At 49.1% G+C, this 25,163-nt stretch overlaps 1 protein-coding gene and 1 long non-coding RNA gene across 10 annotated transcripts in view; one reads left to right on the forward strand and one right to left on the reverse strand.

The window, feature by feature from the left end:
• The first annotated feature begins 5,772 nt into the window (after nt 1-5,772).
• The window catches only part of LOC140717616 (muscle M-line assembly protein unc-89-like), a 173,639-nt gene continuing 154,248 nt past the window's right edge, over nt 5,773-25,163 (forward strand). Inside the window, exons 1-3 of one of the 9 annotated variants that reach the window (XM_073031239.1) lie at nt 14,789-14,916; nt 21,963-22,113; nt 23,904-24,203. In XM_073031239.1, the coding sequence (XP_072887340.1) occupies nt 22,053-22,113; nt 23,904-24,203 (361 nt within the window). In that variant the 5' untranslated portion in view covers nt 14,789-14,916; nt 21,963-22,052. The other 8 variants (XM_073031252.1, XM_073031245.1, XM_073031232.1 and 5 more) reach the window with 8 other exon arrangements.
• LOC140717654 (uncharacterized) lies at nt 10,001-18,975 on the reverse strand. Its single transcript, XR_012096583.1, has 3 exons — nt 16,452-18,975; nt 14,624-15,002; nt 10,001-12,787 (listed from the first exon to the last, which is right to left on the reverse strand). It is a non-coding gene; the product is annotated as an uncharacterized lncRNA (long non-coding RNA).

Genomic DNA, 25,163 nt, shown 5'->3' on the forward strand with positions numbered 1-25,163 from the left:
TCCGGGAGAGGCGAGGTGAGGCAAGGCTAGGCTTCGGGCGAGGCGAGGCAAGGCTAGGCTCCGGGCGAGACGAGTCGAGGCAAGGCTAGGCTCCGGGCGAGACGAGGCGAGGCAAGGCTAGGCTCCGGGCGAGGCGAGGCGAGGCAAGGTTAGGTTGCGGACGAGGCGAGGCAAGGCTAAGCTCCGGGCGAGGCGAGGCTAGGCTCCGGCTGAGGTGAGGCGAGGCTAGGCTCCGGCTGAGGTGAGGCGAGGCTAGGCTCCAGGCGAGGCTAGGCTCCGGGCGAGGCGAGGCGTGCTGAGGCTAGGCTCCGGGCGAGGCGAGGAGTGGTGAGGCTAGGCTCCGAGCGAGGCGAGGCGTGGTGAGGCTAGGCTCCGGGCGAGGCTAGGCTCCGGGCGAGGCGTGGCGAGGCTAGGTTCCGGGCGAGATGAGGCGAGGCAAAGTGAGGCAAAGCGAGGCAAGGCTAGGCGAGGCTAGGCTCCGGGAGAGGCAAGGCGAGGCTAGGCTCCGGGCGAGACGAGGCGAGGCAAGGCTAGTCTCCGGGCAAGGCGAGGCAAGGCAAGGCTAGTCTCCGGGCAAGGCGAGGCAAGGCTAGTCTCCGGGCGAATCGAGGCAAGGTTAGGCTCCGGGCGAGGCGAGGCGAGGCAAGGTTAGGTTGCGGACGAGGCGAGGCAAGGCTAAGCTCCGGGCGAGGCGAGGCTAGGCTCCGGCTGAGGTGAGGCGAGGCGAGGCTAGGGTCCGTGCGAGGCAAGGCTAGGCTCCGGGAGAGGCGAGTTGAGGCAAGGCTAGGCTCCGGGTGAGGCGAGGCGAGGCAAGGATAGGCTCCGGGCGAGGCGAGGCCAGGCTAGGCTAGGGTCCGGGAGAGGCGAGGCGAGGCAAGGCTAGGCTCGGGGTGAGGCGAGGCGAGGCTAGGCTCGGGGTGAGGAGAGGCGAGGCTAGGCTCCGGGAGAGGCGAGGCTAGGCTCCGGGCGAGGCGAGGCGAGGCTAGGCTCCGGGCGATGCGAGGCAAGGCTAGGCTCAGGGCGAGGCAAGACTCCGGGCGAGGCTAAGCTCCGGGCGAGGCGAGGCTAGGCTCCGGGCGAGGCGAGGCGTGGTGAGGCTAGGCTCCGGGCGAGGCTAGACTCCGGGCGAGGCTAAGCTCCGGGCGAGGCGAGGCTAGGCTCCGGGCGAGGCGAGGCGTGGTGAGGCTAGGCTCCGGGCGAGGCGTGGCGATGCTCCGGGCGAGGCTAGGCTCCGGGCGAGGTGAGTCGTGGTGAGGCTAGGCTCCGGGCGAGGCGAGGCGAGGCTAGGCTAGACTCCGGGTGAGGCGAGGCTAGGCTAGGCTCCGGGCGAGGCGAGGCGAGTCTAGGCTAGGCTCCGGGCGAGGCGAGGCGTGGTGAGGCTAGGCTCCGGGCGAGGCGAGGCGTGGTGAGGCTAGGCTCCGAGCGAGGCGAGGCTCCGGGCGAGGCGAGGCTAGGCTCCGGGCGCGTCTAGGCTCCGGGCGAGGCTAAGCTCCGGGCGAGGCGAGGCGTGGTGAGGCTAGGCTCCGGGCGAGGCTAGGCTCCGGGCGAGGCTAGGTTCCGGGCGAGGCGAGGCGTGGTGAGGCAAGGCTCCGGGTGAGGCTAAGCTCCGGGCGAGGCGAGGCTAGGCTCCGGGCGAGGCGAGGAGTGGTGTGGCTAGGCTCCGGGCAAGGCTAAGCTCCGGGCGAGGCGAGGCTAGGCTCCGGCTGAGGTGAGGCGAGGCTAGGCTCCAGGCGAGGCTAGGCTCCGGGCGAGGCTAGGCTCCGGGCGAGGCGAGGCGTGCTGAGGCTAGGCTCTGGGCGAGGCGAGGAGTGGTGAGGCTAGGCTCCAGGCGTGGCGAGGCGAGGCGAGGCTAAGCTCCGGGCGAGGAGAGGCGAGGCGAGGCTAGGCTCGGGGTGAGGCGAGGAGTGGTGTGGCTAGGCTCCGGGCGATGCGAGGCAAGGCTAGGGTCCGGGAGAGACGAGGCGAGGCAAGGCTAGGCTCCGGGAGAGGCGAGTTGAGGCAAGGCTAGGCTCCGGGTGAGGCGAGGCGAGGCAAGGATAGGCTCCGGGCGAGGCGAGGCGAGGCTAGGCTCGGGGTGAGGAGAGGCGAGGCTAGGCTCCGGGAGAGGCGAGGCTAGGCTCCGGGCGAGGCGAGGCGAGGCTAGGGTCCGGGAGAGACGAGGCGAGGCAAGGCTAGGCTCAGGGCGAGGCAAGGCGAGGTGAGGCTAGGCTCCGGGCGAGGCGAGGCGTGGTGAGGCTAGGCTCCGGGCGAGGCTAGACTCCGGGCGAGGCTAAGCTCCGGGCGAGGCGAGGCTAGGCTCCGGGCGAGGCGAGGCGTGGTGAGGCTAGGCTCCGGGCGAGGCGTGGCGATGCTCCGGGCGAGGCTAGGCTCCGGGCGAGGCGAGTCGTGGTGAGGCTAGGCTCCGGGCGAGGCGAGGCGAGGCTAGGCTAGACTCCGGGTGAGGCGAGGCTAGGCTAGGCTCCGGGTGAGGCGAGGCGAGTCTAGGCTAGGCTCAGAGGCGAGGCGAGGCGAGTCTAGGCTAGGCTCCGGGCGAGGCGAGGCGTGGTGAGGCTAGGCTCCGGGCGAGGCGAGGCGTGGTGAGGCTAGGCTCCGAGCGAGGCGAGGCTCCGGGCGAGGCGAGGCTAGGCTCCGGGCGCGTCTAGGCTCCGGGCGAGGCTAAGCACCGGGCGAGGCGAGGCGTGGTGAGGCTAGGCTCCGGGCGAGGCTAGGCTCCGGGCGAGGCGAGGCGTGGTGAGGCAAGGCTCCGGGTGAGGCTAAGCTCCGGGCGAGGCGAGGCTAGGCTCCGGGCGAGGCGAGGAGTGGTGTGGCTAGGCTCCGGGCAAGGCTAAGCTCCGGGCGAGGCGAGGCTAGGCTCCGGCTGAGGTGAGGCGAGGCTAGGCTCCAGGCGAGGCTAGGCTCCGGGCGAGGCTAGGCTCCGGGCGAGGCGAGGCGTGCTGAGGCTAGGCTCCGGGCGAGGCGAGGAGTGGTGAGGCTAGGCTCCGGGCGAGGCGAGGCGTGGTGAGGCTAGGCTCCGGGCGAGGCTAGGCTCCGGGCGAGGCGTGGCGAGGCTAGGTTCCGGGCGAGACGAGGCGAGGCAAAGTGAGGCAAAGCGAGGCAAGGCTAGGCGAGGCTAGGCTCCGGGAGAGGCAAGGCGAGGCTAGGCTCCGGGCGAGACGAGGCGAGGCAAGGCTAGTCTCCGGGCAAGGCGAGGCAAGGCTAGTCTCCGGGCGAATCGAGGCAAGGTTAGGCTCCGGGCGAGGCGAGGCGAGGCAAGGTTAGGTTGCGGACGAGGCGAGGCAAGGCTAAGCTCCGGGCGAGGCGAGGCTAGGCTCCGGCTGAGGTGAGGCGAGGCGAGGCTAGGGTCCGTGCGAGGCAAGGCTAGGCTCCGGGAGAGGCGAGTTGAGGCAAGGCTAGGCTCCGGGTGAGGCGAGGCGAGGCAAGGATAGGCTCCGGGCGAGGCAAGGCCAGGCTAGGCTAGGGTCCGGGAGAGGCGTGGCGAGGCAAGGCTAGGCTCGGGGTGAGGCGAGGCAAGGCTAGGCTCGGGGTGAGGCGAGGCGAGGCTAGGCTCGATGTGAGGAGAGGCGAGGCTAGGCTCCGGGCGAGGCGAGGCAAGGCTAGGCTCCGGGCGAGGCGAGGCGAGGCTAGGCTCCGGGCGATGCGAGGCAAGGCTAGGGTCCGGGAGAGACGAGGCGAGGCAAGGCTAGGCTCCGGGCGATGCGAGGCAAGGCTAGGCTCAGGGCGAGGCAAGGCGTGGTGAGGGTAGGCTCCGGGCGAGGAGTGGCGAGGCTCCGGGCGAGGCTAGGCTCCGGGCGAGGCGAGTCGTGGTGAGGCTAGGCTCCGGGCGAGGAGTGGCGAGGCTCCGGGCGAGGCGTGGCGAGGCTCCGGGCGAGGCTAGGCTCCGGGCGAGGCTAGGCTCCGGGCGAGGCGAGTCATGGTGAGGCTAGGCTCCGGGCGAGGCGAGGCTAGGCTCCGGGCAAGGTGAGGCGAGGCTAGGCTAGGGTCCGGGCGAGGCGAGGCGAGGCTAGGTTCGGGGCGAGACGAGGCGAGGCAAGGCTAGGCTCCGGGCGAGGCGAGGCATGGCTAGTCTCCGGGTGAGGCGAGGCAAGGCTAGGCTCGGGGTGAGGCGAGGCAAGGCTAGTCTCCGGGTGAGGCGAGGCGAGGCTAAGCTCCGGGCGTGGCGAGGCGAGGCGAGGCTAAGCTCCGGGCGAGGAGAGTGACGGTGACTGCAATCTGGCCCAAGAGCTGGTTCAGTGAGAAGAAAAGTGAAAGTACGTTGTTTGAAATGTAGTTATCTGTTGAAAGTATGACAACTTGTGTAAGTATGAAAATTAATAACATGGAGGGTCATGAGGTAGGTGTGTGGGAGGGAGCACAGGCACAATGGGTCAAACAGCAATTTTTCAATGAATCTGTCAAACTTTCTGAACCCTCAGTTCAGACGGTCTGTCAGTTCCACATTCCACCATCGGGAGCAGGTCTGCACATTTACAACATCAGGGCCCTAAGCAGCCGTTATGAGTGAGGTGGAGATGCATGTGCATGGCATTCAACCTTGTTATTTCATCCGTAGCCCTGGATGAGGCCTCCTCTACATCAGTGAGACCAAGCACTGTCCTGGTGACCAGTTTGACGAGTATCTGCCCTCCATCCACTGTGAGCTCCCAGTTGCCAGCCATTTTAACTTCCCTCCCCATTCCCACACTGACCGATCTCTGTTTGGCCACCTGCACAGCCAGGTGAGGGCAAACACAACCTAGATGTCCAGCACCTCACCCTCTGCCTGGGTAGTCTGGAACCCCATGGCATGAGCATTGAATTCTCTAATTTCAGGTAAATTCCTCATCTGTCCATTTCTCTCCTTCTGATCTACCAATTTTCTCTACACCAACCACCACAGCCCACATGTCCCTCTCTCTTTCCCCTCCTCCACCATTCTATCTGCCCATTACCTGCACACTCCTCACCCCACTGTTCCTATCTGCCCACCAGCCCCTCCCTTAGTTGTCCCATGCTTCAGTCAGATCTCATCATCTACAGCGTCCAACAATCAGCTCCCAGCCTCTGTTACACTCTTGCCTCCGCCCCTGGATCTACCGATCACTTGCCAGTTCTTCATCTGCCCCTTCCCTCCACCTCTTTTTACTGGCTCTCTTTATTGCATGCCCAGCTCCCTCCCACAGATATTGACTGAGCAGCTGAGTTGGAGGAACTCAGTTACTCCATTTATCCATTAATTTCACACACTCTTTACCTTGCCTCCCTCATCTGTTTAATGGTGGATTCCTGTTGAATATCTAACAACAAGTCATTTTTGTATTTTCTGGTAGTGCCTGATGTTTTTCAGAGGTAGTGTTAATTAATCTGAGTCCATATTGACCGGTAAAAGAGAAGGTTTATTTGAAGACACTCAGCCAGACGGAAGTGAAGCTCTGCACTTGTGTGGTATCTCTGTCTTCTGTTGATGACAGAAGATGTTACCATGGTTCTGTGTTATAAACTGGACTATTGTCTCCACGGACTGTGGACTTTTTCGGGCTTGCTTTATTTTTTTTTGTGCATCACATCCATTGCTTTCCGTGTGAGGAAAGGGGTTTTTTGGGGGGGGGGGTGGAAATGACAAGCCAGTTGTGTTCTGTTATTTTTTTGTGCAGGGAGAGGGGGGATTGGGGTTTGATGTACATTTCCTGCTTTGTGCAGGGAGAGGGGGGATTGGGGTTTGATGTACATTTCCTGCTTTGTGTAGGGAGAGGGGTTTTGGGGGCTGATGATCAGTATGCCATTCGTTTTGTGTTGGGTGGGGGTGTTTGATGTTTTTTTTCACAGAACGACTTTCATATTCTTTCTTGGTTCTGTGGCTATATGGAGAAGACAAATCTCAGTCAGATTTGGATTCATACTTTGATAATAAATGAACCCTTTGAGCATTTTTTTGTTGCCAAACTGAAGGGTTGACACTGTACATCTGCTTGTGTTTGTCAGTGAGTGTATCTGAGCCGTGACTCTGAGTGTCTTGCTTTTTAGCTCAGGTGGCGAGTCACAGCATGGTGGCTGCTACAGGTTCCTCCGTTCGATTCCCTGGAACCGACAAGGAATTCGAGATCTTGAACTGGGAGTTTTCAAATCCTACCATAATACTTCCCATCACAGAAGTAGGTGGAGGGGACCCTATCATATTTGAGAAGTACAAGAATCGAATTGAAGTTGACAGTTCAAATGGATCCTTTGTGTTGAACACTGTAGAGAAAGCAGACAGTGGCCAATACAAAATAACAGTGGATTTAGACCCCAAGAGGACCAGGATTCTAACTCTTCAAGTCATTGGTAAGTCCCCAGATGATCTGTAATCACTGAATTAAAACAATTTCATGGTGACAGGATGCTGAGGCAACATTTTGTTCTGTATCAGTTGTTTTGCAAGCTCAGTGATTCAAGTTCAGGGTCAAGTTTATTGTCATGGCCATATATGCTCAGAGTATAAACGCCATGAAAATCAGCATCATGCAGCAGCAGCAGAAACAAGAAGAACATAAATTATATGTAATTTACACATCATTAGGTTTGTTTATTTTTGTCAAGTCCAGAGAAAGAAGGAAGTGTAGCCCGAATTTCTGTTTCTCAGAAGTGTTCAAGAATCTGGTGACAGTGGGAAGAAGCTGTTATAGAACTGGGCTCCTGTACCTCTGCCTGATGGGAGAATTGAAAGAGGGTGTGGCCTTGATGCTGGAAGTCCCTAAAGGTGCACCAATGGCACTGTATTGCAAGTGATGGGAAAATCACACCTCTCTGTGTGTAAACAACACACACAAAATGCTGGTGGAACGCAGCAGGCCAGGTAGCATCTGTAGGGAAAAGCACTGTCGACGTTTCGGTCTGAGACCTCGGCCCAAAATGTCGACAGCGCTTCTCCCTATAGATGCTGCCTGGCCTGCTGCGTTCCACCAGCATTTTGTGTGTGTTGTTTGAATTTCCAGCATCTGCAGATTTCCTTGTGTCTGTGTGCGTAAGCCTTGCTCTCTCCCCACCATTTGCCTCTATTTGATCAGGACATCCGGCACCAGACTGTTTGATTTGTTTTTCCTGCTCTGCTTCTTTATAGGTAATGACAGCAAGTGTTTGTTTTGAGCAAACACTGCATTGCTCTTGACTCTCGGGATCTTATCATACATTGTGGTCTCCATGATCACTGTTTATAGCGTTTGCCAATGCCTAAATTCATGGACTTCATTAGGCCAATAACAAATTCAAATGACTTTGCTATTTCATACCTCAGAGGTGAACAGAATCACAAAGCGCTACAGCACAGAAACAGGCCCTTCAGCCCATCCAGTCCATGCCAAACGTCATTTTACCTTATACCATTGACCTCACTTGGAGTATAATTCCTCCTACCCTCCCTGTCCAAGTACCAATCCAAGCTTCTCTTAAAGAATGCAGTTGAGCGCACAGCCACTACTTCCACGGACAGCTCATTCCATTCTTGCACCACCCTCTGAGTGAAGAAGATCCCCTCAGCTTACCCCTAAATATTTCACCTTTCACCATTAACCTGTGACTAATATTTCTGGTCTCACTCAACCTTAGTGAAAAAGCCTGCCTGCATTTACCCTCATTGTTGTATCTCCAGTGGAGCAAAAAACATATCCAGACTAGCAGACTTTAAGCAGTCAAATCACAGTCACTTCGTTGTAAAGCTGTTTGGAAATCTGAGGTTCCCAAGCTTTGTGGAAAAATCTACAAGCAGTGGCCTCTTTGTCAGCTACACCGTACATCTGCTTGTTAATGTAAATATTTAATCAGCCGATCATGTGGCACTGATTCAGTGTTTAAAACTGTGAAGACATGGTCGTAATCAACTGGCTGGAGTGTTCACTGAGATTTTCAATGTCTTGCATTGGCAGTGTGTGGTACCCACCTGCTTCAAACAGGCTTCAATTACAGTGGTGCCCCAGACGAGTGTGGTGACCTACCTCTATGACTATCACCCAGTCCCACTTACATCTATAGTGATGGAAGTTTTTGAGAGGTGGGTGATGGAACATATCAATTTCTGCCTGTATTGTGACTTGGATCTGCTTCAATTTGCCTACAGGAGCAACAGGTCCACAGCAAATGCCATCTCATTGGCTCTTCACACAACCCTGGAACATCTGGACAGCAACAATAGATAGATCAGGATTGTCTTTATCAACTACGGCTCAGCATTCAGTACCACCATCCCTCAAAACTAATCAATAAGCTCCAAAACCTTGGCCTTAATAGCTCCTTGTGCTATTGGGTCCTAGATTTCTTCATTGGCAGACCCCAGTCAGTTCGTGTTGGCAAAAGCATCTCCTCCATGATTCTCATCAGCACAGGTGCATCACAAGGCTGTGAGCACAGCCCATGGCTCTACTCGCTTTACACCGATGACCGTGTTGCTAAGCACAGCTCCAATGCCATTTTCAAGTTTGCTGAACACACCACTGTCGTAGGCCAAATCAAAGGTGGTGATGAATCAAAATATAGGAGGAAGATTGAAAACCTGGCTGAGTGGTGTCATAACAACAACCTCTTACTTAATGTCAGCAAAGCCAGGGAGCTGATTATTGTCTTCAGGAGAAGGAAACCAAAGGAACATGTCAGAGGATTAGATGTGGAGAAGGTTACCAACTTTAAATTCCTCAGTGTTATTATTTTGGAAGACCCATGTTGGACCCAGAACATAAGTGCAATTATGACAAAAGCATGACAGCACACCTATTTCCTCAGGATTTTGTGGAGATTTGGCATGAGATCTAATAAATCTGATTCTGACTGAAAACTTTGAACTTTGACAAACCTCTGTAGATGTGTACCAGAGTATATATTGACTGGCTGCAGCACAGTTTGGTGTGGAAACAACAATACCCTTGAACAGAAAATCCTACAGAAGTAGTGGATTCGGCCCATCCCATCACAGGTAAAATCCTCCCAATCATTGAGTACATCTGCATGAAATGCTGTTGCAGGAAAGCAGCATCCCTCATCAGCAACTCCCACCACCCACAACGTGCTCTCTTCTCACTGCTGCCATCAGAAAGAAGATTCTTAGATATCGGGCTCAGAACTGTTCACAATTCTCCAAATGTAGTCTGAACAATGCCCAGTAAAGCCACAGCATTATATCATTGCTTTTATCAGGCAGATCACAAAGGTTTTCTTCCACATCACATGATTTATCCCAGGAGTGGGTGTGTGGGGGAGAAATGTCTATGAGTATTATTACCTTGTTCACAGGTCACTATGCCTCTAAGATTGGTTATTGGCATAATTGGGAATTAAATTGTCCCAATCATTGAGACTTTTTAAGGAGATGTTTGATCTTAGTGCCGACTTGGATACATCACCATGCACTTCTCTTGTGTTCAGTGATCAATCTTCCTTATTTCTCTGCTTGTGTTAATTATTCAGATTTATTCTTCTGCTGACATTACTCTTGTGTTTCTATGTTTCATTTTGTTCTGTGTGCATTGTTTACAGGTGTATTATGTGGCACATTTCTATTTAAAAAACCATTTAAACCTCAACTACCTTACCATCATCACCTTTTAGAGTAGAACAGTGGTGCAGCAATGAATACTCCAGTCCTGATGGAAATAGAACATAGAACAAAGCTGTGCCGAACATGTCCTTACATTAGAAATTACCTAAGATCCATGTACCTATCTGAGAGACTCTTAAAAGACTGTATTGTATCCGCCTCCACCACCGTCACCGGCAGACCATTCCACGCAATCACCACGTTTTAAAATAAATTACCCCAGACATCTCCTTTGTACCTACTTCCAAGCACCACAAAACTGTGTCCTCTCATGTTGGCCATTTCAGCCCTGGGAAAAAGCTTCTGACTATCCACACGATCAATGCCTCTCATCATCTTATACACCTCTATCAGGTCACCTCTCATACTCCGTCGCTCTGAGGAGAAAAGGCCAAGTTCACTCAACCTAGTCTCATGAGGCATGCTTCCCAATCCAGGCAACATCCTTGTAAATCTCCTCTACGCCCTTTCTATAGTTTCTATATTTCCTGTAGTGAGGTGAGAACTGAGCACAGTACTCCAAGTGGGATCTGACTAGTGTCCTATGTAGCTGCAACATTACCTCTCGGCTCTGAAACTCAATCCCACGATTGATGAAGGCCAATGCACCATATGCCGCCTTAACCACAGAGTCAAACTGCACAGCAGCTTTGAGTGTCCTATGGACTCGGACCCTAAGATCCCTCTGATCCTCCACACGCCAAGAGTCTTACCATTAATACTATATTCTGCTATTATATTTGACCTACCAAAATGAAGCACCTCACAATTAGCTGGGTTGAACTCCATCTGCCACTTCTCAGCCCAGTTTTGCATCGTATCGATATCCCACTGTAACCTCTCACAACCCTCCACACTATCCACAACACCCCCAGCCTTTGTGACATCAGCAAATTTACAAACCTATCCCTCCACTTCCTCATCCAGGTCAGTTATAAAAATCACGAAGAAAAGGGGTCCTAGAACAGAACCCTCAGGCACAACACTGGTGACCGATCTCCATGCAGAATATGACCTGTCTACAACTACTCTTTGCCTTATGTGGGCAAGCCAATTCTGGATCTACAGACAGAGAGACAGACATACTTTATTGATCCCGAGGGAAATTGGGTTTCGTTACAGTCGAACCAACCAAGAATAGTGTAGAAATATATCAATATAAAACCATAAATAATTCAATAATAATGTTAATTATGCCAAGTGGAAATAAGTCCAGGACCAACCTATTGGTTCAGGGTGTCTGACACTCCGAGGGAGGAGTTATAAAGTTTGATGGCCACAGGCAGGAATGACTTCCTATGACACTCAGTGTTACATCTCGGTGGAATGAGTCTCTGGCTGAATGTACTCCTGTGCCTAACCAGTACATTATGGAGTGGATGGGAGACATTGTCCAAGATGACATGCAACTTGGACAGCATCCTCTTTTCAGACACCACAGTCAGAGAGTCCAGTTCCACCCCCACAACATCACTGGCCTTACGAATGAGTTTGTTGATTCTGTTGGTGTCTGCTACCCTCAGCCTGCTGCCCCAGCACACAACAGCAGACATGATAGCACTGGCCACCATAGACTCATAGAACATCCTCAGCATCGTCTGGCAGATGTTAAAGGACCTCAGTCTTCTCAGGAAATAGAGATGGCTCTGACCCTTCTTGTAGACAGCCTCAGTGTTCTTTGACCAGTCCAGTTTATTGCCAAGCAATGCCCCCTTGGATACCATGCCTCCATGCTTTCTCAATAAGCCTTGCATGGGGTAGCTTATCAAATACCTTGCTGAAATCCATATACACTACATCTGCTGCTCTACCTTCATCAATGTGTTCAGTCACATCCTAAAAAATTCAGTCAGGCTCGTAAGGCACGGTCTACCTTTGACAAAGTCATGCTGACTATTCCTAATCATATTATGCCTCTCCAAATATTCATAAATTCTGCCTCTCGGGGTCTTCTCCATCATCTTACCAGCCGCTAAAGTAAGACTCACTGGTCAATAATTTCCTGAGCTATCTCTACTCCCTTTCTTGAGTAAGGGAACAACATTCACAACCCTCCAATCCTCTGGAACCTCTCCTATCACCATTGATAATGCCAAGATCATAGCCTGAGGCTCAGCAATCTCCTCTTCCCACAGTAGCCTGGGGTGCATCTTGTCTGGTCCCTGTGACTTATCCAACTTGATTCTTTCCAAAAGCTCCAGCACATCCTCTTTCTTAATGTCTATATGCTGAAGCTTTTCAGTCCACTGTAAGTCATCCCTACAGTCGCCAAGATCCTTTTCTGTAGTGAACACTGAAGCAAAGTATTCATTAAGTACCATTTTCCACTGTCACACTTGATTGGTCCTATTCACTCATGTCTTATCTTCTTGCTCTTCACATACTTGTAGAATTCCTTAATCCTGCCCACCAAGGCCTTCTCCTGCCTCCTTCTGGCTCTCCTAATTTTATTCTTAAGCACCTTCCTGCTAGCCTTATAATCTTCTAGATCTCTATCATTACCTAATATTTTGAACCTTTCATAATCTTTTCTTTCCTTTTTGACTCGATTTTCAACAACCTTTGTACATCACATTTCCTGTACCCTACCATCCTTTCCCTGTCTCATAGGAACCTACCTATGCAAAACGCCACACAAGTATCCCCTGAACATTTGCCACATTTCTGCTTTTCATTTCCCTGAGAACATCTGCTCCCAATTTATACTTCCAAGTTCCTGCTTAATAGCTTCATATTTCCCCTTACTCCAATTAAACATTATCTCCAAAATGCTCTCCCACTGAGAGACCTGACACCTGACCGGGTTCATTTCCCAATACCAGATCTAGTGCAACCTCTCCTCTTTTAGCTTTATCTACATATTGTGTCAGGAAACCTTACTGAACACACCTAACAAACTCCCCCAACCCCTTCTAAACACCTTGCTTTTGGGAGATGCCAATCTAATTAAAATCTCCCATGATGACCATCCTGTTTTTATTGCACCACAACCCTGTTATTATTTCCCTGATGAAGGATCTTGGCCCGAAACCTCAACTGTTTACTGTTTTCCATGGATGCTGCCTGGCCTGCTGAGTTCCTCCAGCATTTTGAGTGTGTTGCTTTGAATTTCCAGCTTCTGTTGATTTTTTTCCTGTTTGTAATACTGAAGCCTCTCAGCTCCACGCTTTTCCCTGGGTAGTCTGGCTTCCCGTCATATCCCCAAGGGATGCAGCTCATTTAATCGGCTGTAGCAAATTACCTCCTGCGCTGGTAAAAGAGAGGAAGACAGGAATGGAGTTAATGTACATGCACCTTCTTGCTGATGACAGCAGTGAGAAGAGAGCAAGAGCCATGGGTGCCAGACCACCCGGCTCAGGAACAGTTATACATCAGGCTATTGAACCAGCATTGACATTTTCACTCTCCACAACACTGAACTGATCATTGAATATAACACATGGGCTTACTTTCAAGGACTCGACAATTCATGTTCTCACTATTATTTATTTACTTATTTATAATTTATTGGTTTTTTTTGTATTTGCACATCTTTCATTTGCACATTGATTGTCAGACTGTGTTTGTGTGCAGTTTGTCGTTGATTCTATTGCACTTTTGATCCACTGTGAATGCCTGCAAGAGAATGAATCTCAGGGTGGTGTATGGTGACATATATGGTGCATACTTTGATAATAAATTTGTTTTGAATCAATAGAATCCTGGGAAATGAGGAAGGAGTGGGAAAGGAAGGATTGTTGCGCTGGGAGCCAGCAGGGATTTGATGGGATGAATAGCTTAACAAATAATAAGTCTCTCAGTTACTTTTTCAGGGGTGGCATGGTAGTATAGAGATGACCATAACACTATAAAGTACCAGTGACCTGTCAGTGTACCTCAATAGTTGGAAAGGTCTGGATAAAAAATAAGCAGCTGCAAAATTAGCACTGACTTGGAGAAGTGTGATGAGTTAGTACAAACTGTTAAATACAAAGAGCACATAACTAAAAAGATAGGCTTTATCTGTTAAATGTACATAGAAACATTGAAACATAGAGTGAAGTGTGTGGGTTGCATCTACGACCAATAAGGTCTGAGGATGTGTGGGGGCAGCCACAAGTGTTGGCATACTTCAAGCGCCGTCAAATGTGGTGTCAATGATACTGGTCCCCCAGCACCCAGGTCATACCTTGTTATTTTTGCCACCATCAGGTAGGAGGTACAGAAGCCAAAAGGCACACACTCAACAAATCAGAAACAGCTTCTTCCCCTCTGCCATCAGATTCCTGAATGGACATTGAACTCAGGAACACTACCTCACCACTGTTTTATTTCAATGTTTGTACTACTTGTTTAATATACACTGTAATTCACAGGTCTGTAGTTACTGTTCTCTACACTCTTTCTTCTGATGTGGCATTTGCAATTTTCCAGTCCCGAACCATCATTCTGAGTCTCCAAGCTTGAACCATTTTGGCCAGGGCCTCTGAGATTTCTTCCCTTGCCCCACCAAATGGTTAATCCATCTGAATTACGTACAATGAGACTTTCCAGAAGCCCACCCATCAATTTCGAGTGCATCCAAAATCACAGCTACACCTTCCTTTGCTGAGATCACTGAAATGGAGAGCATGTCTTACAAGGGTAACCTGAGCGAGACTGAGCTATTTTCTTTGGGTGAAGAAAATTGAGAGGTGACTTGATAGAGGTGAACAAGACGAAGAGAAGTATAGATTGAGTGGTAGGCCGGAGTCTTTTTCCTAGGGAACAGATGGTGATATCCGGGGGCATCATTCTGAGATGATTGAAGGAAAATATAGGGAGGTTGTCAGGGGTAAGTTTTTTTTAATGAGGGGTGGTGGTAGAGGCAGATACATTAGGGGCATTCAAGAAACTCTTAGATAGGCACATGGATGATAGAAAAATGGAGGGCTATGGATCAGGGAAGGGTTAGATTGATCTTAGAGTGGGTTAAAAAGTTGGCACTGCTTTGTGGCCCGAAGGGCCTATACTGTTCTATGTTCTAACTTATTTACTCTGATTGTTGACCGAGTTTCCATTTGCTCCTGGATTGTTGCAATAAATCCTGATTTAATGATTCATTACCTGAAAATTGCTCTGTCTTTCTTCAGATCCTCTCTCCACACCATCCATCTCCAGCAACGTCTCTGAGAATGGCACAGCTGTGCTGAGCTGCACAGTGCAGAGAGGGGTGGCCACTTCCATTCTATGGACGAGAGGTGGTGTTGTACTCCCGGTAGACCAACGGCAGTCCCTGTCCGATGGGAATGTAACGCTCACCATTTGGAAAACTCAGGAATCAGACTCCGGATATTACACCTGCTCTATGGAAAATCAAGTCAGTCGCACTAACAGTACCTACCAGCTGATCATCAAGGGTAAGTATGTAAGGGTTGCATGAAGTTACATAGCATCCATTGCACAGATCCTGGCGTCTGCATTAGCATTAATCCTTCATTAGGGCCTGGTTGATTAAAGGCAAAATGATAAAAATAAAGATAAGCTGTTTTTGTCAATGAACATTGTTACAAAGTTCGGCTCCTTAGTAATAATGATCTGAGAGGCACAGAGAAAATTTATATTTACCAACAAGTAACCTTTTTTGTCAGAACTAAAGTGCATGTGGCTTTACGAACTAACTACCTGCATGCACACCCACGAGGATTCACTGACCCTCCATGAACAGGCAATGAAGAGTAAAGGTATTACTGGGAAAGGAGTCTACGATGCCTAAGCATTCCTCATGGTCCCGATCTCCATATGCCCGTGGGGTCCTCATTGCAATGGTTGGTCTCTGCAGGCTGGAGATTTATTGCTCCCTCGTATTTGAAGCTCCTGATACTTACAGTGTTCATCATCAATTCAAATGATGCATCTCCATTCTGTTGGCTCAAGGTCATCTAACCTACCTAGGTCACCTTCTTATTGGCTTCCATCCAGGGCTACAACCAGTATTGTTCTTTTGTTTTTGCCTGCAGCCTCGTGCCTTTGTTCTTTTCAACTCTGGCTGGTTCAAACCAGTCAAACCAAGTGACCCGCACTGAGTGTAATGAGAAATCAAATTGCTTCGCTGGCAAGCCTGCTACTTTTATGTAATAAATAGCCATTCCTCTGAGAATGGTCTCAGGTTTAGCAGGTCATTAGCTGAAATTCCTTGTGTCTACATACAATTGTTCTGATTGGATTATCCCGAGCAGGAATCAGTTCAGAGTTCACAAAAGGGGGGGGGAGGGGCTGCAAGGACAATCCCACAGAACAGCTGCCTTCATCTCCTTCAAGCGCATAGCAAGAACAAAGACAATTTTTTGTCTACTTCCACTGTTCCTGATTTTTCTGAATTCACTGATTTGTAGTCTTTGGTTCCATCTGGCCAATATCTCCCTCATTGATCCAAAAATATTTATCTTAAGATCATTATCCTCTTCTCCTGTTGACTGCCATGGAACACCAGTAGGTGTGCAGAACTTAAATTACAGGTTTCCCCCACTATTCGCAGGTGGAGCGTTCTTATGAAATGGTTCATAAGCTGCAATGTCGGAAAGTGAAGAATTAAGTATATGGGATAAATTTGTGAGCATTCGCAGACCCAAAAAATAACCTACCAAATCATGCCAAATAACATATAAAACCTAAAATAACAGTAACATATAGTAAAAGCAGGAATGATCTGATAAATACACAGCCTATATAAAGTAGGAATACTTTTCTGCAATTATTGCAGCGCTGTCCACCGCAGTGAAAATCTCACGCAAGCGCTCTCGGCAGCACTCACTGCAAAAACACATGGCGAAAGTGCTCCCGGCAGAAACACTCTTTCCAGTAACCTTTAAGCTATGAAGCTACCAAGTAACACATAAAACTACACAGCCTATATAAAGTAGAAATGATGTATGTACAGTGTAGTTTCACTTACCGCAATCGGTGTGTTAGGGTGAGTCATTGGAGGTTGAGGTTATGGGAGACTGGTGTGTCATCTCATCGTCTCTTGTTTCCATCAGGGCAGGCAGGTCACCTTCTTTATGTCTGCCAGCCTCGATATCGAAGGTTGAGTTTTGTCGTCTGCTGTGGCTGACGTGGAAAGTTTGAAAAACGACAGTAGGATTGACTGCTTAGCCTCGCGCATTTTCCAATCATACAGTTCTTTGTAAGTACTCAAACCATCCTGCAAATAAGCCCTAAACCTACAGATCTTTTCAAAATTAAAGTCATACTTTTCTGTAATCATTGCAGCGTTGTCAATCCCAGCAAAAATCTCACACAATTGCTTCACGTTCAGTTCTTGGACGACTTCACTACTGCATTCGGCTTCAATTGTTATCCTTTCCTCTTCATCAGCTCTTCATCTCTCAGTTCTTGGTCACGGGATGCCAAAACCTCTTCAACATCATCTTTGTCAATTTCCACAAACCTTTAGCCAAACTCACTATATCCTTACTTTGTTCACCACGATCGAAACACTTAATTACATCTAGTTTTATGCTAAGTGTAACACACTTACGAGCTCTTTTAGGCTTTCCTGATACCTTAGAGCTCATATTGCTAATGAATGCACAAAATAAATGGACATAAAGCACAGATGCTCACAGGTACACGTTTAAGCAATGTCGGTTATAATGCAATTCCGGGGGAGGAGCTTGGCTGCTCGGGGTGCGCTGCCTTTTTTTGTAACCGTGAAAACACCTTCTGTTAACAAAAACAGGTAACTAATATAGGTCTTTTGTAACAGTGAGGTGTCGTAAAGCGAACATTCGAAAAATGGGGGACACTTGTTTATAAATACTGCTAATACTTACTGAATTTATAACACTTTAGATCAACAATCATCTGCTGTTTTATAAAACATCCCTAATTTCTACATTATTTTAGCCTTCCATCTTCTAAGTTGATAATTATGTACCCAATTATGAGAGTACATAAAAATCATTTGTTCCCCAATTCCAAAAGCCTGGGTTACTCAATGTTGCATATGCCTTACCAGCATGTGCTTTAATTACTTTAGTGTGTTTAGTCCATTGATGAATTATCTGCTTTGCCTCCTTCACAACACATGTCCAATCTGCAGTCAAGTGAAGAATTGGTGGCAACTTCTACACATATTGATTCGTATGGTGTATTGGATCTTGAAGCTCTCCTTCATTACTGTGTCTCCTGCTGACTGAGGCAACATTTGTCCTCCAATGGCCAGATCTAACATCATGTTCCCTGTGATGACATTGTGACTGATGTTGCCTGACCTAAACAGGTCCCGTCCTGATGGGTATATCTGGGTATAATCTCTCCCTCCAGTACCTCCACACTAATTCCCACACTTCACAAAACGTAACTGATGGATAAAAAAATCAAACAGTACACACTTAAAGCCAGAGAATGTACTCTGCAGCCTGCCACTCTGTGTGTCTGAACTCATAATGTCTGTTGTATTCCACTGAATTTAAAACGGTTGCACCAAGACTTATTCATAAAACACACACACACACTTGCAAATGAGTCTGCTACCATATAGTGAGTATGCTTGCACCCCACTGGTGTCCCGACTGCTCAGTGTCCGCCCTTCGTCAACTGGTGTTCCTGTCTCACCAAATTACCCAAAAATTCTTGTCTTCTACATAAGCACACACACACACTACTTTCAAATGTACGAGTTCAGCTCTCTGCTGTGTTCGTGATGTTTCATGACCCCATGCTCACTGACCTGAACAGATCTAAGTGTGAGTCCTAATCTTAAAGAAATACTTTCCCACTTAATCTGTTTGGATTGTTGGCCACGTGATGGGATACAAATGTACCCTGGATAAGCCCGCAAATATTATTGTGGCTGTGAATAAAATCACTGGGAGACACTGAAGCTGGTGGGTATACAAGTCTTTCTTAAGCAAAACAAGCAAGCATCACACTCAACACACTCTTGGAAGAAGAGTCTTGCCTGATGCAATATAATACTATATTTTTATATGCTAAAGATGGCAGGACAATTCTATACTTACAATGTATCCTCAATGCTTTCTGTGAATTACAGATAATTTTCAGACACCTTCATTTTAATGCTGACACCCAAAGCGAGTGCTAATCCACACTGACTCTAGGCCGTGTTCATGCAAAAACTGGACAGTCCACACTAGGGCTGCGTAGAAAGAGCTACCATTTGATCAGGAGAGTGACTGGGATTTCAAAGGCAGAGTTTCACGGCAGTGTCTCTGAGCTGAGGAATCAGCAAGAGAGATACATTAGAGATGGCCAATAAAATTAATTCAAATGCAAGCGGAGTGGCGATTCTTTTGGAGTGTGCCAGTGTTGGAGTGGTTTTAGCTGATCAGGTTTGGGTGTGGGAAATTGTCTTGGAAGTTTCCCTCCACCTCCCCTCCCCCTCTCTCCCTCCCCCCTCTCTCACTCATCCTCCCCTTCCCCTCTCACTCTCCCTCACCCTCCCCCTTTCTCTCTCTCCCCCTCTCTGTCTCACCCTCCCCTCCCCTCTCCCTCCCTCCTCTCCCTCCCTAACTCCCTTCTCTCTCTCCCTAACCCGCTTTCTCTCCCTCCCCGTCTCTCCCCCTGTTCTCTGCCCCCACTCTCTCTCCCCCCACTCTGTCCCCCATTCTTTCTCCCCTCCCTCTCCCCCTCCCCTCTCCCTCCCCCTTCCTCTCCCCCCTCTCCCTCTCTCTCCCTGTCCGTATTTGTTCATTCCTCATCTGTTAGGGCAGAGTAGTGTAGTGAGAATGGCTCGGGGGCAGTGTTTTCTACTGAGTGTGGGACGTGGGAAGACTGGTAGAGAGATCTCCAGTTTCCCAGATAAACACATCTGCACCAGGTGCACCGAGTCGCAGCTCCTGAGGGAAAATATTAAGGAACTGGAGCAGCAGTCAGATGACCATCGACTCAGATGAGAGATTGGAGGAGGGGTGACAGACTGGAGCTACAGGATGGTAATTACCCTCGGTAGCAGGAGACAGGTTAACTGGGTGACTGTCAGAAGAAGGAAGGGAAATACAGTCGGCCCTCGTTATCCGTGGGGGATTGGTTCCGGGATACCAAAAAACGCTGATGCTCAAGTCCCTTATATAAAATAGCGTAGTATTTGCATATAACCTACGCACATCTTCCTGTATACTTTAAGTCATCTCTAGATTACTTATACTACCTGATACAATGGAAATGCTATGTAAGTAGTTGTTATACTGTATTGTTTAGGGAATAACGACAAGAAACGTCAGTACAGACGCAACCATCGTAGCTCTTCTGGGAACGCTGATGCCGCCTCAGCTGATCCCGATTCTCCCGTGATCTTTAAGTTCTTTAAGGCTAGGCTCCGGGTGAGGCGGGGTGAGGCGAGGCGAGGCGAGGCGAGGCGAGGCGAGGCAAGGCTAGGCTAGGCTCCGGCCGAGGCGGGGTGAGGCGAGGCAAGGCTAGGCTCCGGGTGAGGAGAGGCGAGGCGAGGCTAAGCTCCGGGCGAGGCGAGGCGTGGTGAGGCTAAGCTCCAGGCGAGGCGAGGCAAGGCTAGGCTCCGGGCGAGGCGAGGCGTGGTGAGGCTAAGCTCCGGGCGTGGCGAGGCTAAGCTCCGGGCGAGGAGAGGCGAGGCGAGGCGAGTCCAGGCTGCGGGCGAGGCGAGGCACGGGATTATAACACTGTACTTCCTATTCCTGGGTTTGGCTTCCGAATTTTCCATTTTCCCTTCGCTGATGATCTTCGTAATCTTCTTTCTGCTGCTCCCTCTGCGGTTTCGTCGATTCGATTTCAGGTTAAAATTGTTTCTGTTAATTCCTTTCCATTTATACTAGCATTATCCTGGGTCCGTGAGCTGTTTACCCCGGAAATAAGTGACAGTGTAAAACACTCGAAGTCGTTGGTGAATTGAAGCAGTCTTTCTTCTTAGCGGGGATCGATTTACATCGCCGAGGGCACAGCTCCATTGTAGATGAAATTTATCTTTGATCTTTCAGAGAAAAACTTGTACTGGAGCTTATACGTGATGGAATTGAAGTTTAATTTAGTTTGAATTGTTAACTTGTTTTCGAACTGAATGATTAGCGGCTGGCCGCTCCTTTTTTCCTTTTGATGGCCGTCGCAGACGAGGGGCTTATTTACTGCCGCCCTGCTGGACAGCTAACCCTGCGTTGATATGCCTGTCCAAACCCGACACCCTCTGGGTCGCACCGCGTTTTCCCTGGTGAAAGCAGCCGGTGTACGTTAACGATACAAGATCATTCAATCTGATAATAGATCGACGTTGAAGAGGAGAGAGAGATATCCTTCGATGTTTGGGAGGTCTAAGCCCAAACTTATTTTTGGAAACATAATTCTTCCCCTACGCAGTTTTAACAAAGGCGTTCGTAAACGAACTCCATCCTGTAAATTGCGCCACAATCGCCTAGCGGTTAGAGCGACACTGTCAGAGCTTGGGGTGTGGAAGATAGATCGGTGTTCAATTCCAGCACCGTCTAGTCCGGGTTCCCAACCTACGACGGACTCCTCGGTTATTGATAGTGGTTCATGACATAAAAATGTTGGAAACTCCTGGGAAATCCTCTCGTCAAAGATCTTTGTCTCTACAGAGAATATTGAGACCGAGGAATTCAGCAGACCAGGCAGAATCTTTGGAAAAGGAAGTATAGGTACTTGTCGGCCCTGCATTTTGTGGTCGGTTAGTAGGCTAATTGGTCATTTTAAATTGTCCTGTCATTGAACTGGGTGGGTTCCTGCCTGGCGCGGCTCTTTGGGCCTGTTCTGTGTTTTAGCGCTTAATTAATACATAAACAAATTTAACTCAGCTGCTTCACAGATTCTGTTGTCGGCCAAATCTGACCAGCTCCCTGTGTTTATGTGACAAACGAGAGAAAATCTGCAGATGCTCGAAATCCAAGCAACACACAAAAAAATACAGACCTGCTTTTGCCGAAGGGTCTCGGCCCATAATGTCGGCTGCACTCTTTTCAATCGGTACTCCAGGCGTGCTGAGATTCTCTAAACGATTGTGTGTATTCCCCGTGTTTCCACTCTCATTATTTTGGAACAGATCTCGAGCTAACGTGCAGCAGACTATTCCCAAGATTTGCAGCCATGTTGCATCAGTTTCAGTCCAGATTAAATCTGGAACCAAAATGCCAACTGTCCTTATCATCAGGTTTTATAGTGAGGTTGGGATTGGTGCGGAGGGAGTGGAGAGCAGAACGTTCGGAAGGAGATGAGGTTGGACTACCATTTTGTGTGTGTTGCTGGAATTTCCAGCATCTGCAGATTTCCTCATGTTTGCGCTTGTAATCTCTTCTCTGTTTAGGAAGCAATGATGCTTTTTTAACTATTTCCTCTGCCTGCCCTTCCATTTGCAACATGCATGTACAGTATGCTTCCAGACCAGTTTTGGAATTGTGACCGTTAGCTTACTATTATATATTTTTGTCCTTTCAATTTCTTCTGCTCTCTCTACATGATGCAGATCTCTCTGGCGTGGAATCTCGCTGTCTACAGCAACCCCTGCCCCCTTGTCATTACTGAATGAGCTTCCAGTGCCGGCACCTCTGCACAGATGAAGACATTGAGCTGCTCTTTGTTCTGCCTCTGGCAGCTTCTCAGCCAGCGGGCTGCAGGTAAAACTATTCTCCAGTCTCTGCAGGCGGACGGTGACTACAGTCTGGCCCAAGAGCTGGTTCAGTGAGAAGAAAAGTGAAAGTACAGTGTTTGAAATGTAGTTATCTGTTGAAAGTATGACAACTTGTGTAAGTATGAAAATTAATAACATGGAGGGTTATGAGGTAGGTGTGTGGGAGGGAGCACAGGCACAATGGGTCAAACAGCAATTTTTCAATGAATCTGTCAAACTTTCTGAACCCTCAGTTCAGACGGTCTGTCAGTTCCACATTCCACCATCGGGAGCAGGTCTGCACATTTACAACATCAGGGCCCTAAGCAGCCGTTCTGAATGAGATGGAGATGCATGTGCATGGCATTCAACCTTGTTATTTCATCCGTAGCCCTGGATGAGGCCTCCTCTACATCAGTGAGACCAAGCACGGTCCGGGTGACCAGTTTGACGAGTATCTGCCCTCCATCCACTGTGAGCTCCCAGTTGCCAGCCATTTTAACTTCCCTCCCCATTCCCACACTGACCGATCTCTGTTTGGCCACCTGCACAGCCAGGTGAGGGCAAACACAACCTAGATGTCCAGCACCTCACCCTCTGCCTGGGTAGTCTGGAACCCCATGGCATGAGCATTGAATTCTCTAATTTCAGGTAAATTCCTCATCTGTCCATTTCTCTCCTTCTGATCTACCAATTTTCTCTACACCAACCACCACAGCCCCCATGTCCCTCTCTCTTTCCCCTCCTCCACCATTCTATCTGCCCATTACCTGCACACTCCTCACCCCACTGTTCCTATCTGCCCACCAGCCCCTCCCTTAGTTGTCCCATGCTTCAGTCAGATCTCATCATCTACAGCGTCCACCAATCAGCTCCCAGCCTCTGTTACACTCTTGCCTCCGCCCCTGGATCTACCGATCACTTGCCAGTTCTTCATCTGCCCCTTCCCTCCACCTCTTTTTACTGGCTCTCTTTATTGCATGCCCAGCTCCCTCCCACAGATATTGACTGAGCAGCTGAGTTGGAGGAACTCAGTTACTCCATTTATCCATTAATTTCACACACTCTTTACCTTGCCTCCCTCATCTGTTTAATGGTGGATTCCTGTTGAATATCTAACAACAAGTCATTTTTGTATTTTCTGGTAGTGCCTGATGTTTTTCAGAGGTAGTGTTAATTAATCTGAGTCCATATTGACTGGTAAAAGAGAAGGTTTATTTGAAGACACTCAGCCAGACGGAAGTGAAGCTCTGCACTTGTGTGGTATCTCTGTCTTCTGTTGATGACAGAAGATGTTACCATGGTTCTGTGTTATAAACTGGACTATTGTCTCCACGGACTGTGGACTTTTTCGGGCTTGCTTTATTTTTTTTTGTGCATCACATCCATTGCTTTCAGTGCGAGGAAAGGGGTTTTTGGGGGGGGGGGGTGAAAATGACAAGCCAGATGTGTTCTGTTATTTTTTTGTGCAGGGAGAGGGGGGATTGAGGTTTGATGTACATTTCCTGCTTTGTGTAGGGAGAGGGGTTTTGGGGGCTGATGATCAGTATGCCATTCGTTTTGTGTTGGGTGGGGGTGTTTGATGATTTTTTTCACAGAACGACTTTCATATTCTTTCTTGGTTCTGTGGCTATATGGAGAAGACAAATCTCAGTCAGATTTGGATTCATACTTTGATAATAAATGAACCCTTTGAGCATTTTTTTTGTTGCCAAACTGAAGGGTTGACACTGTACATCTGCTTGTGTTTGTCAGTGAGTGTATCTGTGCCGTGACTCTGAGTGTCTTGCTTTTTAGCTCAGGTGGTGAGTCACAGCATGGTGGCTGCTACAGGTTCCTCCGTTCAATTCCCTGGAACCGACAAGGAATTCGAGATCTTGAACTGGGAGTTTTCAACTCCTACCGTAGTACTTCCCATCACAGAAGTAGGTGGAGGGGACCCTATCATATTTGAGAAGTACAAGCATCGAATTAAAGTTGACAGTTCAAATGGATCCTTTGTGTTGAACATTGTAAAGAAAGCAGACAGTGGCCAATACAAAATAACAGTGGATTTAGACCCCAAGAGGACCAGGATTCTAACTCTTCAAGTCATTGGTAAGTCCCCAGATGATCTGTAATCACTGAATTAAAACAATTTCATGGTGACAAGATGCTGAGGCAACATTTTGTTCTGTATCAGTTGTTTTGCAAGCTCAGTGATTCAAGTTCAGGGTCAAGTTTATTGTCATGGCCATATATGCTCAGAGTATAAACGCCATGAAAATCAGCATCATGCAGCAGCAGCAGAAACAAGAAGAACATAAATTATATGTAATTTACACATCATTAGGTTTGTTTATTTTTGTCAAGTCCAGAGAAAGAAGGAAGTGTAGCCCGAATTTCTGTTTCTCAGAAGTGTTCAAGAATCTGGTGACAGTGGGAAGAAGCTGTTATAGAACTGGGCTCCTGTACCTCTGCCTGATGGGAGAATTGAAAGAGGGTGTGGCCTGGATGCTGGAAGTCCCTAAAGGTGCACCAATGACACTGTATTGCAAGTGATGGGAAAATCACACCTCTCTGTGTGTGAACAACACACACAAAATGCTGGTGGAACGCAGCAGGCCAGGTAGCATCTGTAGGGAAAAGCACTGTCGACGTTTCGGTCTGAGACCTCGGCCCAAAATGTCGACAGTGCTTCTCCCTATAGATGCTGCCTGGCCTGCTGCGTTCCACCAGCATTTTGTGTGTGTTGTTTGAATTTCCAGCATCTGCAGATTTCCTTGTGTCTGTGTGCGTAAGCCTTGCTCTCTCCCCACCATTTGCCTCTATTTGATCAGGACATCCGGCACCAGACTGTTTGATTTGTTTTTCCTGCTCTGCTTCTTTATAGGTAATGACAGCAAGTGTTTGTTTTGAGCAAACACTGCATTGCTCTTGACTCTCGGGATCTTATCATACATTGTGGTCTCCATGATCACTGTTTATAGCGTTTGCCAATGCCTAAATTCATGGACTTCATTAGGCCAATAACAAATTCAAATGACTTTGCTATTTCATACCTCAGAGGTGAACAGA

This window comes from Hemitrygon akajei, chromosome 2 (assembly GCF_048418815.1).
Source record: "Hemitrygon akajei chromosome 2, sHemAka1.3, whole genome shotgun sequence".
NCBI lineage: Eukaryota > Metazoa > Chordata > Chondrichthyes > Myliobatiformes > Dasyatidae > Hemitrygon > Hemitrygon akajei.